The sequence below is a fragment of the Ailuropoda melanoleuca genome, chromosome 1 (assembly GCF_002007445.2).
Source record: "Ailuropoda melanoleuca isolate Jingjing chromosome 1, ASM200744v2, whole genome shotgun sequence".
Taxonomy (NCBI): Eukaryota; Metazoa; Chordata; class Mammalia; order Carnivora; family Ursidae; genus Ailuropoda; species Ailuropoda melanoleuca.
In genome coordinates this window covers 175,051,928-175,070,460 of record NC_048218.1, presented here as the reverse complement: position 1 = coordinate 175,070,460, position 18,533 = coordinate 175,051,928, and the positions used below count along the sequence as shown (strand labels likewise).

The following is an 18,533-nucleotide window of genomic DNA, read 5'->3' as shown; positions in this document are numbered from 1 at the left end:
CCCACATCAGGCTCCTCTGCTGTGAGCCTGCTTCTTCCTCTCCCATTCCCCCTGCTTGTGTTCCCTCTCTCACTGGCTCTCTCTCTCTCTCTCTGTCAAATAAATAAATAAAATCTTTAAAAAAAAATAAAAAATAAAAAATAAAAGTTCTGTCTTCCACTTAGAGTGATAGCTGGCCATACGTGTGGTAATTTGGTTTTATTTTTAAAGGAAGTATTTCCAGTGAACATCATGGGCTTGCTCAAGTTTGCAAGTTGTGTCATTATTAAACCACCATTAAGTTAGTAAGTGTGACTGGCTGTTTTTGGTTTTCACTTACAAACATTGCATTTTAATAACCTTTATCCTTTTAGGGATGTATAGTTTTCACTTTTATTAGCGACAAGTACTTTCTGCCTATGAATATCAAATAAAATATAGATTTTGTTGACTTCATGGGAAACTGCGTTCATCACTTTGATTTTGATGTTCTAACTCACTTGAGAGGGAAAAAAAATCCTTTTAAGAACCATGGTATTTCTTATTAATTTTTTTTTATTTCATTGCTAACAAGTAAGCTTACATTCCAACAAATTAAACCATACCCACACTTCTAAAAGTAGTTGTAAATTTGAGTAACATATTTTATTTATACTATCAGAGTAATATCATCAACTTTGACTGTACTAAACCCAGAGATTGATAGGGAAAATCTACATGTCTTCGTACTTGATGTGTGATGCCAATTAACTATTCTTTTGTTTTTAATTTTAAGATTTACTAGTTCATTTCAAACAATGGTTGTTAAATTTCACGGCAATAATCTAAGTGTGTTCGGATATAGATTCTGGAGCCCTAGAGCCATGGTGAAGGGCCACAGCATCTGCATTTTTAACAGGTGAGCGTCAGAAAACAATTTAAGAGAAGCTACCCCTGTTAGTGTCTCTGTCTTCAAAGCCAGTGACATAGACTCTCTGACCCTACTTCTGTCAACACACCTCTTTGATTTTTTTTTTTTTCTGCCTCCCTCTCCCTCTTTTAACGACCCTACTGATTACGTTGGGCCCACCTGAATAATCCAGAATGGTCTATTTTAGAATGGGACTTTAAGGTCGCTGAAGTGCAGCCTTAATGTCCTTCTGCCTTAAAAACTAACATATTCTCAGGTCCCGGGGATTTGGATATGGGCATCTTGGAGGGGCCATTATTCTGCCTACCATACTGGCTTTAAATAAAAGTTTGAAATGCAAGATCAGCCCTGAAGATACTATCAATTTTTGTTTCTTAGGTGTTTTTGCTACACTGGAGTTAAGCCCGTAATCATTAGGTAATTATAACTAAGAAAAATAGTAATGGTTTTTGTGAACAAAAATATCTTTATTAAAGTAGCTGAGCATAAACATTGCCTATTGATTTGGGAAAGGATAAAATACCACTAAAAGACAATTTAAAGAAACATGAACACTTAAGTAAAATTATTACTAATCTTCTCAAGCTCAGTCACTATTATAACTGGTTTTAACAAGGCTTAAGTGATTGTCTTCATTCTTGTGCAATCTAAATCATTAACTCTTCTGGGGTATATTCTCAATTCTAGTGTTTTAAGATTGAACCTAAAACACTGCATTTAAAACATGCATTGATTTAGTTTGATAATCCCAAGTTTTATTGAATTTGATTTAAAGACAGAGTTTGCTTTTACTGATGCTCCTTCTTTAAGAATCAGGCTTTTGGTGTGTGTGGTTCGATGAAACACTAAACCTCTAAACTACCATAAGCAAAAAATGGATATTTAAAATGAATCCAAGATCTGAAATACCCATTTCCCAATTTGCTCACAAACTAGGTTTCATTGTGTCAGAGTATACACTACTGTACATGAGTGCCGCACAGAGCTGCATTTACACGCCCTCTGTTAGACAGTCTTAAGAGATGGAGTCGTATCTGAATTCCTGGGGAAGGGAATCTGCACATTCTATTTTGTGTCAGGTTTTTGTCCTTCACTAAGTCCTGAACGACTGGTAGGGGTAAGATTATAGAGCACAAATGTGGCATCTGGAGTGCATATATGTGGTTAAGTGGTCATGAACTGGGAAGATGAAAACATACAGAGTTTATTATTTTTTTAAGTTTATTTATTTTTAAGTAATCGCTGCACCCAGCATGGGGCTAGAACTCATGGACCCAAGATCGAGTCACATGCTCTTCTAACTGAGTCTGCCGGGTACCCCAACATACAGAGTTTAAATACTAAAATGTTAGTAACTAAATAGATAACAAGGGAGGAGTAACTCTCTTCCCCATTTTCTTCCCTTGATACTGCCTGAATGTGTGTAGACATAAAGTACTTCGAAGTGCTGAGTGCAGCCAGTATGCAATGGTATACCTAGAAGGTCATTTACAGCCTGCCTTTCTTGTAACTGGTTTGTGCTTTATCATGACACTTCACAAGTACTTTGAATTTCATCTCTAGTCCTTTGTACGATTTTGACTCTACCTGAGTCCAATATTTAATTTGCATACAGGAACTAAGAGAGATTGTAATGATAGCACACATTAAAAGCATTTCTTACGTGACTCTTGTTGATGGAGTTGCACTCCTCGATTCTGGTAATTAAATTTCTAAATGATGGTGGGAAGGGAAGCAATTTCTGTAGGCCACGATTTCTGAAATGAACATTGAGAAGATCCTGTTTTTAAAAGTTATTGTAAACAAAGCAATATTTACTATCAATCTGCCAAATTAATAGCATAAAGACTATATCAACTACTTTTAGAAAGGAGGACATAATCTTTCGTTATGTTCACATAGCGTTATATATGAACAATCAGGCTATTAGGCTTCCTTGAAGTTTGGTGTCAAATAATTTGCTTATTCTACTTTCTTTTGGTACTTGGTTGTTTTTTGCTTCATGTAGAATAATTTCCAGTAACTTCTGTTTAATGGCAGAACCGGACAGTTTATCTGTATTTCTTTATAAAAATTACTTATGTGGAATTCATCAGGTATTTTCATTTCAAGGAGAATTTATTGGTTGGTAGTCGCATGAGTATAAATAGAATAAAAATTATGTATGTGTAATGTTTAATGACCATAAGCATTATTTTAAAGATATGTTCTTAAATCAAGGTGGGGGAGAGTGCTAAGAGGTTATAGTCGTCTTTAACCTATGGCTTTCTGTTTTGGTGGATTAAGGGATCATAGTTAATGGTTCTTTTTCTTTTTGTTTCCTAAAGATTTTATTTATTTATTTGAGAGAGTGAGAGAGAGAGAGAGAGAGGTCACAAACAGAGGGGAAGGATAGAAGAAGAAGCAGACTCCCTGCTGAGCAGGGCACCCAACTCGGGGATCGATCCCAGGACCCTGGGATCATGACCTGAGCTGAAGACAGGTGCTTCACCGACTGAGCCACCCAGGTGCCCTATAGTTAATGGTTCTATCACATGACTTTTCAAATTAGATGAGAAAACTTATGTGACTTTAGAAAACTGACAAACTACCATTTCCACAAGAGACTTGAATTGCAAAAATCCTATCTAAAAAAATACCTTTAGTCACTTGATGAAGTTGAAGCTGGATTGTTTAATTTATGATAATTAAGAAAACCTTAACTTGTAAGAAAAAAATATATGTGGTTGGTATATACTGTTCATGTCTTTTCAAATATATATTAGTTCTTACAAAGCATGCTTGTGCAGTCACAGCGAGTCTTTTTAGGTAGTTCATGGACTCTGTTGTGTCAGCTCCTTCATGATGCCCACCAATTTGCTTCATTTTTGACCTAGTAGGACCACCTCCAGGGATCAGAGAGTTGCTAGGTCTTCATGTCTATTCAGCCCCAGGATTCTTTACTGAGACTGCCAACAGAGGTGCAAATTTTGATGTTCTGTGTATCTTTTCCCCCCTAATATGAGCACTTATGCAGTAAGAACTCAACTAAAACTACTTGACTTTGAGTAACTAGTGATCTAGCCAGGGTCAAAATGCTGCCCTAAACAGGAGTTCCAAATCAATGGCTTCTTCGTGGAGGCGTGTCCCTGGATATGTGACCTGATTCAGTTTTATGCCTTTGCCTCAATGACGCAGCAGGGTCTAGCTTTTGGAGGACGGTGGCTGAACTATATCTGTATTATTTTTGAAGACATGAGAGTTACACAGGACAAATCGTTATGTTGTCTCAGGTTTTCTCATCAAACCTAAAATTAGATGCAGGTATTAGTGAATTTGCAGTTAAATCATGACCAGCCCTCACATTTAACATTTTAAAAAGTCTTTGAAAACAAGACCTTGCAATGTGTGTTTCACCCCAGATGTCCCACTATTAGTTTTTTAATTAAGCCCTCTATATTTAGCTTCCCATTCCTTTTTCCACAAAATGAGAGAACAAAGGTTAAGAGAAGGTACTTACTATTCCAGACATTGAATGCTGTTGTTTCAACTCTCCTAACTGAGAAAGTGGCAGGTGTTGCTTTTGTGTAAGGCTTGTCTCCATGGAGCAAAAATAAGGAGGGCGGCAGAAATGAAGAGGACCAGATGCAGGGAAAGAAAATGAGTGAGTTAGCAAGACAACCCTCACATTTATTTTAAATATTTTGTCATGCCCCAGGAGCGTAGTTATAATGTTTATTTTGTCAGTTCCAGTCTTAATTGTAAGTAGAGGAAGGTTCTCCTAAGTGCTGTAGGAAGCATGACCAATTGACCTGAATTGCCAAATGCAGACCTAACTAACTGTAGGCAAGAACTGTTAATCACCCACATAATTTTAACAGTGTGACTGCTGCCAAACCCAATAAGTCGATTACCTCAAAAAGCCCTAATTTGGGTACCTTATTGACTACCAGTATTGAAAGAATTAATCAGATGATCACAAATCTTTCACTTTTAATTTATGTTAGTCCTACCTGAAACTTCTCATTCTGTTGGGAGTTAAGAAGTAGAAATTGGCATGACAAACTAGTAAATTTTGAAAAAAGCAGATTGCAAAACATCATGTATGATTCCCTTTTTAAAATGTAACTATGTGTGGTAGTTGTATGGACAGTTGGTAGCCATACTTGTGAACATAGCACAGTCCTATAGACTTGCTGAATCACTATGTTGTCTACCTGAAACTAATGGAACAATGTATGTCAACTATACTTCAGTAAAAATAAACAAAAAACAAAAAACCTTTTTCAGGTAAAAAATGTAGAGAGACAGAAAAAAATGAGAAACGATAAATACCAAAATGTTACTAGCAGTTATTTCTGGATGATGGGAACAAGGGTGACTTTGCAAAAAAATAAGAAATTAGTAGTAAGAAACCAAAAGTACCAGGAAAGTTGGAGCGATTTGTAATGACAGACAACACAGTACATTCTGCTCCAGAGAAAAGTATCTTTATCTGTGTGGGTTTATGTAGCTATTCATGTCGTACATATATTCTTGGGAAGTTGTATGCAAATCATATGAAGCTCTTGATGAACACCTTATTGGACCAACAGCTGGTCCAACTCATGTCCTCTCTAGGTGTACTAGCAAGTGTTGACCTTAGATTGTTAACACCAAACCTTCGTAATTTCCTCTATAGATCTTTTCATTAATTAATTTAAATTTCTTGTAAGAATTATTATTTATTTTTATTATGTTAGTGACCATACAGTACATCATTAGTTTTTGATGTAGTGTTCCATGATTCATTGTTTGCGTATAATACCCAGTGCTCCATGCAATACGTGCCCTCCTTAATACCCATCACTGGGTTAGCCCATCCCCCCACTCTCCTCCCCTCTGAAACCCTCAGGTTGTTTCCCGGAGTCCATAGTCTCTCGTGGCTCATTTCCTCTCTGTTTACCTCCCCTTCATTTTTCCCTTCCTTCTCCTAACGATCTCCCTGCTATTCCTTATGTTCCACAAATGAGTGAAACCATATGATAGTCTTTCTCTGCTTGACTTCTTTTACTTAGCATAATCTCCTCCAGTCCCATCCATGTTGATGCAAATGTTGGGTAATCATTCTTTCTGATAGCTGAGTAATATTCCATTGTATATATGGACCACATATTCTTTATCCATTTGACTGTTGATGGGCATCTCAGCTCCTTTCACAGTTTGGCTATTGTGGACAATGCTGCTATGAACATTGGGGTGCATATGGCCCTTCTCTTCACTATGTCTGTATCTTTGGGGTAAATACCCAGTAGTGCAATTGCTGGGTCATAGGGTAGCTCTATTTTTAACTTTCTGAGGGACCTGCACACTGTTTTCCAAAGTGGCTGTACCAACTTGCATTCCCACCATGAGTGTAAGAGGGTTCCCATTTCTCCACATCCTCTCCAACATTTGTTGTTTCTTGCCTTGTCAATTTTAGCCATTCTAACTGGTGTAAGGTGGTATCTCAATATGGTTTTGATTTGCATTTCCCTGATGGCTAATGATGTTGAACATTTTTTTCATGTGTCTGTTAACCATTTGTATGTCTTCATTGGAAAAGTGTCTGTTCATGTCTTCTGCCCATTTTTTTTTTTTTTTGATTTGATTATTTGTTTCTTGGGTATTGAGTTTGAGAAGTTCTTTATAGATCTTGGATACCAGCTTTTTATCTGTAGTGTCATTTGCAAATATCTTCTCCCATTCCATAGGTTGCCTCTTTGTTGACTGTTTCCTTTGCTGTGCAGAAGCTTTTATTTTGATGAAGTCCCAAAAGTTCATTTTTGCTTTTGTTTCCCTTGCCTTTGGAGACGTGTCATGAAAGAAGTTGCTGTGGCCGATGTCAAAGAGGTTGCAGCCTATGCTCTCCTCTATGATTTGATGGATTCCTGTCTCACATCGAGGCCTGTCATCCATTTGGAGTTTATCTTTGTGTATGGTGTGAGAGAGTGGTCAAGTTTCATTCTTCGGTACGTAGCTGTCCAATTTTCCCAGCACCATTTATTGAAGAGACTGTTCCCCGCCCCCACTGGATGTTTTTTCCTGCTTTGTTAAAGATTAGTTGACCATAGAGTCGGGGGTCCATTTCTGAGTCTCTGTTCTGTTCCATTGGTCTATGTGTGTGTTTTTGTGCCAGTACCATGCTGTCTTGGTGATCACAGCTTTGTAGTATAGCTTGAAATCAGGCAATGTGATGCCCCTAGCTTTGTTTTTCTTTTTCAACATTTCCTTGGCGATTAGGGGTCTTTTCTGGTTTGACACAAATTTTAGGATTGTTTGTTCCAGCTCTTTGAAAAAATGACATTGGTATTTTGATTGGAATGGCGTTGAAAGTGTTGATTGCTCTGGGTAGCATAGACATTTTAACTATGTTTATTCTTCTGATCCATGAACATGGAATGTTTTTTCCATCTTTTTGTGTCTTCTTCAATGTCCTTTATCAGTGTTCTGTAGTTTCTAGAGTATAGATCCTTTACCTCTCTGGTTAAGTTTATTCTGAGATACCTTACAGTTTTTGGTGCTATTGTAAATGGAATCGATTCCCTAATTTCTCTTTCTTCAGTCTTATTGTTCGTGTATAGAAATGCAGCTGATTTTTGAGCATTGATTTTGTGTCCTTCCACATTACTGAATTGTTGTATGAGTTCTAGTAATTTGGGGGTGGAGTCTTTTGGGTTTTCCATATAAAGTATTATGTCATCTGCAAAGAGAGAGGGTTTGACTTCTTCTTTGCCAATTTGAATACCTTTTATTCTTTTTCGTTGTCTGATTGCTGTTGCTAGGACTTTTAGTACTATGTTGAACAATAATAGCAAGAGTGGGCATCCTTGTCATGCTTCTAATCTTAAGGGAAAGGCTCTCAGCTTTTCCTCATTGAGAATGATATTCACTGTAGGCTTTTCATAGATGGTTTCTATGAAATTTAAGAATGTACCCTCTATCTCTACACTCCGAAGGGTTTTAATCAGGAAAGGATGCTGTGTTTTGTCAAATGCTTTTTTTGCATCAATTGAAAGGGTCATATGGTTCTTGTCTCTTCTCTTATTAATGTGTTCTATCACACTGATTGATTTGCAAATGTAAAACCATCCTTGCATCCCAGGGATGAATCCCACTTGGTTGTGATGGATAATCCTTTTAATGTACTGTTGGATCCTATTAGCTAGGATCTTGTTGAGAATTTTGGCGTCCATATTCATCAGGGATATTGGTCTGTAATTCTCCTTATTGATGGGGTCTTTGCCTGGTTTGGGGATCAAGGTAATACTGGCCTCATAGAATGAGTTTGGTAGTTTTCCTTCTGTTTCTATTTTTTGAAACAGCTTCAGGAGAATAAGTATTATTTCTTCTTTGAATGTTTGGTAGAATTCCCCAGGGATTCCGTCAGGCCCTGGACTCTTGTTTTTTAGGAGGTTTTTGATCACTACTTCAATCTCTTCACTGTTAATTGGTCTATTTAGACAATCAGTTTCTTCCTGTTTCAGTCTTGGTAGTTTATAGGTTTCCAGGAAGGCATCCGTTCCTTCCAGGTTGCTTAATTTATTGGCATATAGTTGGTGATAATAGTTTCTAAGGATTGTTTCTATTTTGTTGATTTTAGTTGTGATCTCTCCCCTTTCATTCATAATTTTAATAATTTGAGTCCTTTCTCTATTCTTTTGAGTAAGTCCAACCAGTGGCTTATCAATCTTATTAATTCTTTCAAAGAACAAGCTTCTAGTTTTGTTGATCTGCTCTACTGTATTTCTAGTTTCTAATTCATTGATCTCTGCTCTAATCTTAATCAGTTGTCTTTTCGTGCGTGGCTTAGGCCTGTTCTTCTGTTCCATCTCCAGCTGTTTAAGGTGTGAGATAAGGACTGCATTTTAGATTTTTCTGTTCTTTTGTGTGAGGCTTGGATGGCTATGTATTTCCCCCTTAGGACTGCCTTTGCAGTGTCCCATAGGTTTTGGACCAATGTGTTTTCGTTCTTATTGGTTTCCATAAATTGCTTAAGTTCTTCTTTAATTTCCTGGTTTACCCAATCATTCTTAAGCATGATGGTTTTAGTTTCCAAGTGCTTGAGTTTCTTCCAAATTTTTTCTTGTGACTGAGTTCCAGTTTCAAAGCATTGTGGTCTGAGAATATGCAGGGAATAATCTCAGTCTTTTCTATCAGTTGAGACCTGTTTTGTGACCCAGTATATGGTCTATTCTGGGGAAAGTTCCATATGCATTTGAAAAGAATGAGTATTCTGTTGCTCTAGGGTGTAGTGTTCTGTTTATATCTATGAGGTCCATCTGGTCCAGTGTGTCATTCAAAGCTCTTGTTTCTTTGTTGATTTTCTGCTTAGATGATCTGTCTATTGCTGAGAGTGGAGTGTTGAGGTCCCCTACTATTAACGTATTATCATCTGTATGTCTCTTTTTTCTGATTGAGAGTTGACTTATATAGTTGGCTGCTCCCCTGTTGCGGACATAGATATTTATAATTATTAGATCCTCTTGTTGGATACACCCTTTAAGAATAATATAGTGTCCTTCTGTATCCCTAACAGTCTTTAGCTTAAAATCTAATTTGTCTGATATGAGAATTGCCACTCCAGCTTTCATTTGAGGTCTGTTGGCATGAAAAATGGTTCTCCATCCCTTCTGGATGTACCTTTGTTCAAAATAGTCTCTTGTAGACAGCATATGGATGGGTCATGTCTTTTTATCCAATCTGCAACCCTGTGGCATTTTATGGAAGCATTTAGGCCATTAGCATTGAGAGTAATTATTGAGAGATATGATTTTAATGTTGTGATGTTGCCTGTGAAGTCCTTGTTTCTATAGATTGTCGCTGTAAATTTCTGTTCTGTATCACTCTTGGGGTCTTTTTACTTTGATAGAACCCCCCTTAATATTTCTTGTAGGGCTGGCTTGGTGGACACATATTCTTTCAGTTTCTGCCGGTCTTGGAAGCTCCTCATTTCTCCATCCATTCTGAATGACAGCCTTGCTGGATAATGTCTCCTTGCCTGCATGTTCTTCTCACTTAGTGCTCTGAATATGTCTTGCCAGCCCTTTCTGGCTTACCAGGTCTCTGTAGACAGATCTGATATTATTCTGATGTTCCTCCCTCTGTAAGTGAGGATTCTTTTCCCCCTGGCCACTTTCAAGATCATTTCTTTGGATCTAAGATTTGCAAATTTTACTATTACATGTTGTGGTGTTGGTCTGTTCTCAGTTATCTTGGGTGGGGTTCTCTCTGCCTCTTGGACACAAATGCTTGTTTCCTTCACCAGATTAGGGAAGTTCTCAGCTACAATTTGTTCAAATATCTCTTCTAGACCTCTCTCTTTCTCCACCCCCTCGGGGATGCTGATAATTCTGACATTGGAACATTTCACTGAGTCAGTAATGTCCCATAGCTTTTTTTCATGAAGATGGAGTTGTTTTTTTTTTCCCCTACGTTATCTCTCTTTCCTTCTTTTCTATCATCTCATCCTCTAACTCATAATTTGTTCTTCTGCCTCGTTTACCCTGGCAGTCACAGCATCCAGTTTAATTGCATTTGATTCATAGAATTCTTAATTTCCACCAGATTCATTCTCATTTCAGCCCTTAGAGATTCTATATTTTCGTTAATATTTTTCTCAAGCCTATACATCATCTTGACAATTGTTACTCTGAAATCCATTTCTGACAGTTTGGTTATATCCATATCCATTAGTTCTGTGGCAGAGGCCACAGTCTCTGTTTCTTTCCTTTGTTGGGGGTTCCTCCTCCTTGTCACTCTGATGAGGTGTGGTTGGGGGGATGTACAGAGCCCAGGTTATTGACTGGTACCCAAGCAAGATGCACCTGTTTTATAGGGACCTTAGGGATGTGGGCTTCTTATTCTTTCCTCCTGCCTTCTGGTGGGGTGGGGGGGCTGCTACGCTGATACTCGGGCAACCCCATTTGGGCAGAGTTGCCCTCCCCCTTTGGGGGGGATGGGCACAGTGAGAACTGGTTTTTCCAGGCTTTTGTTGTCTGGTGGCTTTCCCTGGCAGCTTTCTGTGTCTCTTCTGAGAGTCAGAGTAGCAGTGACCGTATCCAAACCTCTGTCTCAGAACAGAGAGATCGCAGTCTGCTCTTCACTGAGCTCTCTAGGCCACACTGACTCTCTTTCTGTCAGTGCTGCTAAAAACCCGCAGTGTCCTGGATTTTGCACCCCATAGCCGCGTTCCCAGTCCTCACTCCCAGGGCCGGCAAGTCTCTGCCCTTTGTGTTTCTAAAACTGCCAGCCGTCGCTGGTTCCCGCAGGTGCTTCCGAGCTCCCTGTTTCAGTGTGGTTCCCACGCACGCGCGCTCCCAAGTTCCAGGTTTCAGTCTGGTTTCCCCGCTGCTACTAGTCTGCTAGTGCTGCTGCTCCCCAGCACAGGAGGCTTCTGCCTTCCCTGCACCTGAGCCCGGGGACTCCCTCTGCCTTCCGTTTATCTTCCGGTAACTGTGTGTGAATTCTCAGCTCCCCGCTTTATACCTCGATACCCAGCACCGGAGCTGTTCATTTGTAGAGATCCAGATGTATCTTCTTACGTCTCAGGCTGATTTTGTGAGAGTTCAGGATGGTCTTGTAGATATCCAGCTTGATTCAGAGGACCGGTTGAAATAGGGTCCCCTACTCCTCTGCCATCTTTCGCTCTCCTCCTAAAATACCTTTGACTAACAAATCCTTACTCAAAATGACACAAATACCTATTGGCATACCACTGAGATGCATGGAACCACGTTTGCCTACAGATCAAGATGGCGGCTGGATCCCCGGGAACCTCTAGTAAGAATTATTTTAAATTTATTTCTATATTTCTAATTATTTTTTTGAACTCACACACATTTTAAAACAAAATGTGTTGAATTTAGCAAAATTATAGATTTTTCCTTTTTAGAAAGAAAGCTTTGTGGTTTTGATGTGTACCTTAGATTTATCAATGAAATTTAGAGATCAAAGAGTCAGAAAACTAGCTGGAGGGGTCTACAGGGTCTTTGTAACAACCACTAATTACCAAACTGAGATTACGTAATTTTTTCTTTCTCACATGAAAATATGGAATATTGAGTGTAGATGATAATCTTATTTTAAATAGGATTTGTCACTTTTAACAATTAATAGTTTGATACATTTATTTCATATCAAATTTATTGTGGATATACAACTTTTTAGAATGAAAATAATTTTAGGCTGCCACCACAGATTTCTTTATGGTGGTGTTACTTATACATTTCTTTATATTTATTTTGTTGTTGTCGTTCACTTAAAGCTCATTGGAAATAATAATGGCCACCATGAGAAATTATAACAGTATTCCGAGTAATAGATGCTGAGGCTCATACCCATCATCCTGGTTTTAGTTCTAATCTGAATTGTGCTTTTTGGAAATACTCATTGGTCTGTGGTGTACCTTTCTTAATGTAAAATATAGATATCCATTATTTCAGTCTTTTATAATATTACCATAATTAATCAAAACATTTTAAAATGCTTAGAATAAAAGCCTAAAAAATATACTAAAAAAATAGCGTAGTCCTAGAAAGAAAATGGTGAAACAATGAATATGGGACTGAAAAGTGGACAGATGTCTATTGTTTGTCAACTTTCTAGGGTCTTATGCTGAATATCTCTTAGGCCTCAGATTTCTCCATTTGTGCTTGTTTTCAAGGATGTTCTGTGAACTGTTTGCTGTATTTTCCGAGCATTTTTAATACAATATCATTGTCTTCATTTTGTTACCTCATTTTTGAGTGAGGAACAATTAATTAAAATACAGAACAGATAGAATAATTAGATTCTCTTCACTTTCCACACAAAATTGGTTGATTGAACTTCTGCATTTCACTGGAACAATGAAATTGCCCACTAAAAATACATTTAGCTACAAATTTAACAGCTCACAAACTAATGAAAAGAAATCAACAATTACTGGGCCTAAGAATGGCTTCATCTATGTATACTATCTTCAATTTATTAACAAGGTCCTATGGAGAAGGTTCTAAGAAGGAAAGAAGGAAGGTAGAAAGAAAAAAGGTAAAAGGGTAGGAGGAAGAGCAGAAAGAAGGAAAGGAGAGAGAGAAAGAAAGAGAAAACTATTGATAAATTGCATTGCATTTTGGAAGTAGAGTCAAGCCTTCTATTTGGTGGCACAGTTGCTGTCTGGATGTAATAGACCACAACACACACTTCACAGAAAGGTACCTAGTGATCTTTGTAGTGAGAAGTTCATTTTGTGGTCTTAATTTCAAAGAAACTCTCCTACTTAAAGTAGGAATTGGACCCCTGGAGCTCACCAGTATACTTTATTATCACATTCTGAGACTCCTTCTATAAAAATCAGATGCTTAGAAGCTTATGTTTAATAGCTCATTTGATCCCTACAGCAATGTCGGGCCCGGGGTGGGGGGTCAGCCATACTGTTTGTCATCACCTCTTTTTACTCATGATAAAATAGATGCTAAGAGAGGTACGTTACTTGTTCAAGATAATACAGCTAAATACATCTGGGCCTGAATCCTAAAAATACCACGAGTGCCATAAATTGTCGTAAGGGCTGTTTAGTAAACTAGTACCATAGACAGAGTGCCTGGTATCTGGTTGTCATTTTGCAAATATTTGTTGAATGGATTAATAACTCCAAGAAACAAATTCTTGTGTATCTAAAACCATAGCCTTTCTGTTACATTATAGTTCCTCATCATTGCTCATCATTGTGTTTGTTCTGAGTGTGGTTTTTATATTCTAAGAAACCCTGGAAATCCAATGTCTTGTTCTTTCTTACTTGAATTGTGCTGTTTCATGGTAGTTTTAGATCCAGTTTGAAGTTGAAGTTAAATATGGAATTATTAGAATTTTTTTACCTGGTAGGAAATTTTTGCTTTCCCACTGATTTAGAATTGTGTACATGTTTTATTACTATATTTGTTATGTTTATTTAGAAAATATTTCTTTATGGCCTATATCTTTATTGAATGTATGTGGTTGTGGGGTGTGGAGTTGCGGGGGAGGAGTATGCTGAATTGCATAGGATTTTCTTGTGAGGGTTCCCAGCTGTGTTTATAAAAGGGGGGCTAGGACCACCTGCATCAGAACCACCTGAGTGCTTTTCATTTAGTTATTTTTATTAGTAGTTATTTATTTTTTACCTAGGTGCTTTTTAAAATGTGGATTCTAAATTTCCAGGGCTCAACCCTAGATTTTAAAGTTTCAGAACCACTTATCTACAGACCAAGATCAGCAGATGATAGAATCATTTATTTTCATGTCAGCATAAATTCCTTGGAAAGAATTGAGTAGTCACAAGGTGTGTTGTTTGTTTGTTTGTTTGTTTGTTTCCAAAATTTCCATTGCCATTTAAAAAAAATGAGATTGTAAGAAATATGCCAAGATATTGTTACTGGGTTGGTAAATCATTCCGGATATTCATGAAATAGCTAGTATCAGTCATAAAAATGACAAAGAATGAAATTCAAGTATATGCAACACCATGGCTAAACCTTGAAAACCTTATGCTAAGTGAAATAAACGAGGCACAAAAGGACAATTATTGTATGATTCCACTTACACAAGATGCCTGGTAGCAATATCTTGGTGTATTTGTTATGACCTAATCATCATCAAATAATAATAATAATAATATAATTATTATAATTACATAAAATTATTATTATTATTATTATTATTATTATTATTTTGAGTGCCAGTAACTGACTTGGGACCGGATACAATAAGAAGGTTAAGACAATCACTATTTTCACATCTTATGATATACTTGTGGAGACAGGAATAACCTATAAATAAACAAGTATGTAGCAAATGGGAACTTCTAAAATGTTACACAGTATCTGAATTAAAAGAATTCAAAGGAACTAGGAAGGTTCTTTGCTATCTTTTAGCTTTGTGGCTAGTTTTTCACATTTAGACCTTCACTGGTATCAGTAATACTTTGCATATACATTGCAAAAACCTTTTTCACATTTACTTTGAAGCTATTTTCTTGTTCTGGTTTGGGGTTTCAGGATTTCAATATTAGATTATACTATGAGTTTAATGTAACTAAAAGTATATAGGAAAGGTTAAAGTACACTGGAAAAACCAATACACTATTGGGGTGCTTGGGTTTCTCAGTTGGTTAAACATCTGCCTTCGGCTCAGGTCATAATCCTGGGGTCCTAGGATCGAGCCCCGCATGGTGCCCCCTCCCTGCTCAGTGGGGAGCCTGCTTCTCCCTCTCCCTCTGCTGTTCCCCCTGCTTGTGCTCTTGGCTCTAGGCTCTCTCTCTCTGTTAGGTAAATAAATAAAATCTTAAAACAACAACAATAATAATACACATTAATTTACATACCTTCAGTGTATAGTGAAAGCCTTTCATTTGTGTTTGGTAAGATTTATAATGAACCAGTGTTTCGCTGTAACTGTGACACCACAGCCCATGGCAACACTAATGTGTCTCTTTACCTATACCAAGGGAATAGTTTAGCACCCCGGCTGCTCTTCAGAATGGAGAGGCTCTCTTGGAAGATGATGTGCCACGAGGTCAGTATGTACTTTAGCTGACTCTAGCATAAGACATGTAGGAGCTATGGGCCTGAAAATTAGCTTTCTGGATCAAGATGGTTTATTAGGTGGCAGTTAAGAAATTCTGTGTGCATTCTCCAAAGCTAAGGTTAAGGTGATAAAGCAATTGAGCCTTTTAACACTTAAAGAAAGGTGGAGGTGAAATGAAATAGCCATTCAAAACAGCAAATAATTAATTGAGTCTCTTTGTTAACAGGCAGGAGGTCAAGTACACATAACCACAGCAGCGATACAGTCTGCATTCTAAACAGCTGAGACTTTGACTTGAAAGTGATTAGATTGGATTGTTGGGAACTAATTAAAATGAGATTTTAATTTAGAAGGGTAGTGATATAGTTTGAAAGATACTATAAGAGATTCAAATATGGTCATTTACCTTATTTATTGTCTTCTCATTGGTTCTGTAGAATTACAACTTAGAGTTCCATTTCCTTGCCTTTTCTTTTATTAAATCATGTTACATATTTGTTTTAAATCTCTAATAATTCTGCAGTTCCATATTGATTATGTGATTAGACCAGTGTACCTACGAGTAGACAGACGTTTATGTATTAAAAGTTAATGGAAGGCAAGCGTGACTTCTCCAGAAACATTTGAACTAGCTACTTTTTCACCATAGGACCCCTCTGAATACAGTGTTTAAGTCTTTAAAGCCTGAAATTACGAGGATTTTGTTGAATTGTAATTCTAAAAGATGAGATAGCCAGAAAGTTTTCTATGTATAACACAAAGCAACATAACAGGAAATCATTGTGTTTAAAACAGAAGACCAAAGGCAAACTTGCACATTACCTAATTGAAAAATGATACCTGCGAAGGATAAGTATCCAAAATATACAAGGGATGATGTTGAGGAAAATCTTTGTGAAGAAGAATTGGAAAAGACCCCGGACATTTCTTGGATTGTGCTATAAAGAATTAGAGGGAGGCATCCAGGTTCCAGTGAACAGCCTGGAGGGATGGGCAACGTGCTGGAAAAAGCCAGGCAAACAGATGGCAGTGGCAAGAAAGAATTGAAAAAAGGTGGGAGAGACAAGGTATATACATCGGCAAGGCTTTGGGGCTCTACATTTTTAAATGAAGCTGAATCAGAAGATTTTTGAAAGAAGCGTTTTTATGATTTTGTTGTATCTTTTCAAGAAAGGTATTTTATTTTAGGGAGTAGGTTTAAGTTATTTAAAAGTCAAAAGTAGAGTTGAATAATGTTATCTGGTCAGTCCGAAACATGATGCCATTGCCCATAAACCCATCCTAAAGTAGATTAGACCCCTGAAAACATATTTTATACTGGAGATCTTTCTTAATCACCGATGTTTGTGCTCCTGCCTCTTGGCAAAGCTCCAATGCTACAGTGAAATGAAACTCCTTAGTTCCTACCATTCAGATGAAGAATGGTGGGTGGTGAGCATATGTTTCTGAGAATCTGCTTTTATTTAAATCAAAGCCTCCTTCATACATTTAACCCACAGGCATGTAAGACCAGTTGGAGATTATTTCCCTTAATTCTATTTGGACTTGTTTTACTCCATTGTAGAGGTATTTGAGGATTATGAATGGTTGTACCTGTATCTGGAAGATACTTGTTAAGCTTCAGGTGTGGGAACCATATGGAAATCAGGCCCCCTCTGAATTTCCTGCACACATGAAGATGAGGGTTCGCTCCCGTTTTGATTTAATAATCTCGCGCTGCTGTTCTGATTCGAGGAGAGCTGTTGATCATGTTTGAGCTGCAGAGTGGTTTCAGAGCCTGTGAAGTGTACGGCTTGCGAAGAGCATCAACATGACAGCTGTAGAGATTAGAGTCCATGTTGTGTGTGTACAGAATTAGGAGACTGATGCTCAGGAAAGCAGGCGAGCCTTCTCGCATTAATCACTGTCTTTCATCCTAGAATCAAAGTGACTTCTCGTAAGGAACAGCACATGTGGGTAGACACCATATGTTCCATTTTAAGTGGGTACCCATTATTCGAAATAAAATTTTATGGACTAAAAAAAAAAAAGGGACAACAGTGTGTGTAGACTAATGAATGGCGGGAAGGGGTAAATAATCTGTCGACAATAAATTGTCGCCTCAGCGTAACTCAGGTTTTACCAAAGAAGGCGTACCGGAGCACAGCTTGTAGGTACTGCTCATTGTGTACGGTCAACGAAAAATAGCAGGACAGTCCTTAACCTTGTGAAAGGAGGCATCGCAGGTGGAGATGCGGTCGTGGTTTTCGGAAAGGGGATTCCCTCACTGCTCTGGATCTTGAACACTTGCAACTAAGCGATGGATTTTCTTATGAACAATAAAACTTTTCCAGGCTTACCTAACAAGGCAAAGGACAATCACGGGATCGTAGTAACAACACAAACCACTTTCTCTGATTCTGAGGCTCTGTTAAATTGCTAGAAAGCCGATTTAGCAACTCCGAGGGTCTTTGGTCTTCAAGTGTAGCTGGCTGCTTCTGTGCTTCCTTTGCTGAGTCCATCAGCTCGTCACTGTACTTCGCCAGGCTCTGTTTCTCTAGTCACTGCTCTATTCCTCCGTGTTTGGTTGACCCTAATAAGGTCACTTCTGTTAGTCCTTGACAATATTCTCTTCATTTTCCTTTCATTGTCCCCACAGTTCCCTTACAGTCGCTCACAATTCTTTTAACCCCTCATCAATTTTTTTTTGTCATTCTCAACTTTCCTCTTCTCACCAAAAGGCGTTTATTCTCAGCCACTCAAAACTCTTTCTAAATTGAGGCACTTCTAACTTCTGAGACATTGTATTCTTTCCATCTTCCGTAGCTCTGTGGACTCCAGCCAGCAGAAGGGAAGAAGGTCAGACATGCTAGGAGACCTAGAAACAAATGCATACCATTAAGCAAAGGAGTTAGACATTTAATTTAACATTAGTATTTTTTTAGTTATAGCATTGATAAACTATCATAGGAACAGGTTATTGCAGTATAAATAGCAGAAAAAAGCATAAAGAGAATAAGTTTCTGATAGCTAGGTAACGGGAGCTATGTAAGTGGCTGTCAGGCTGAGCAAGTAAATGATGTTGCTGGTTTCGAGATGACCAGTTGCAGTCGATTTTATAAAA

The 18,533-nt window shown here is 37.8% G+C and overlaps 1 protein-coding gene across 5 annotated transcripts in view; it reads left to right on the top strand.

Moving 5' to 3' along the window:
• Nucleotides 1-18,533, top strand: part of IMMP2L (inner mitochondrial membrane peptidase subunit 2) — an 816,344-nt gene that overhangs the window by 516,417 nt on the left and 281,394 nt on the right. The window contains exon 5 of one of the 5 annotated variants that reach the window (XM_034670724.1): nt 824-896. The exons of the other annotated variants lie outside the window; for them this stretch is intronic. Coding sequence (XP_034526615.1) covers nt 824-881 — 58 coding nt within the window. The 3' untranslated portion in view covers nt 882-896. Of the gene's footprint in view, nt 1-823; nt 897-18,533 lie in introns of those variants that run through there. 5 annotated transcript variants of the gene reach the window in all.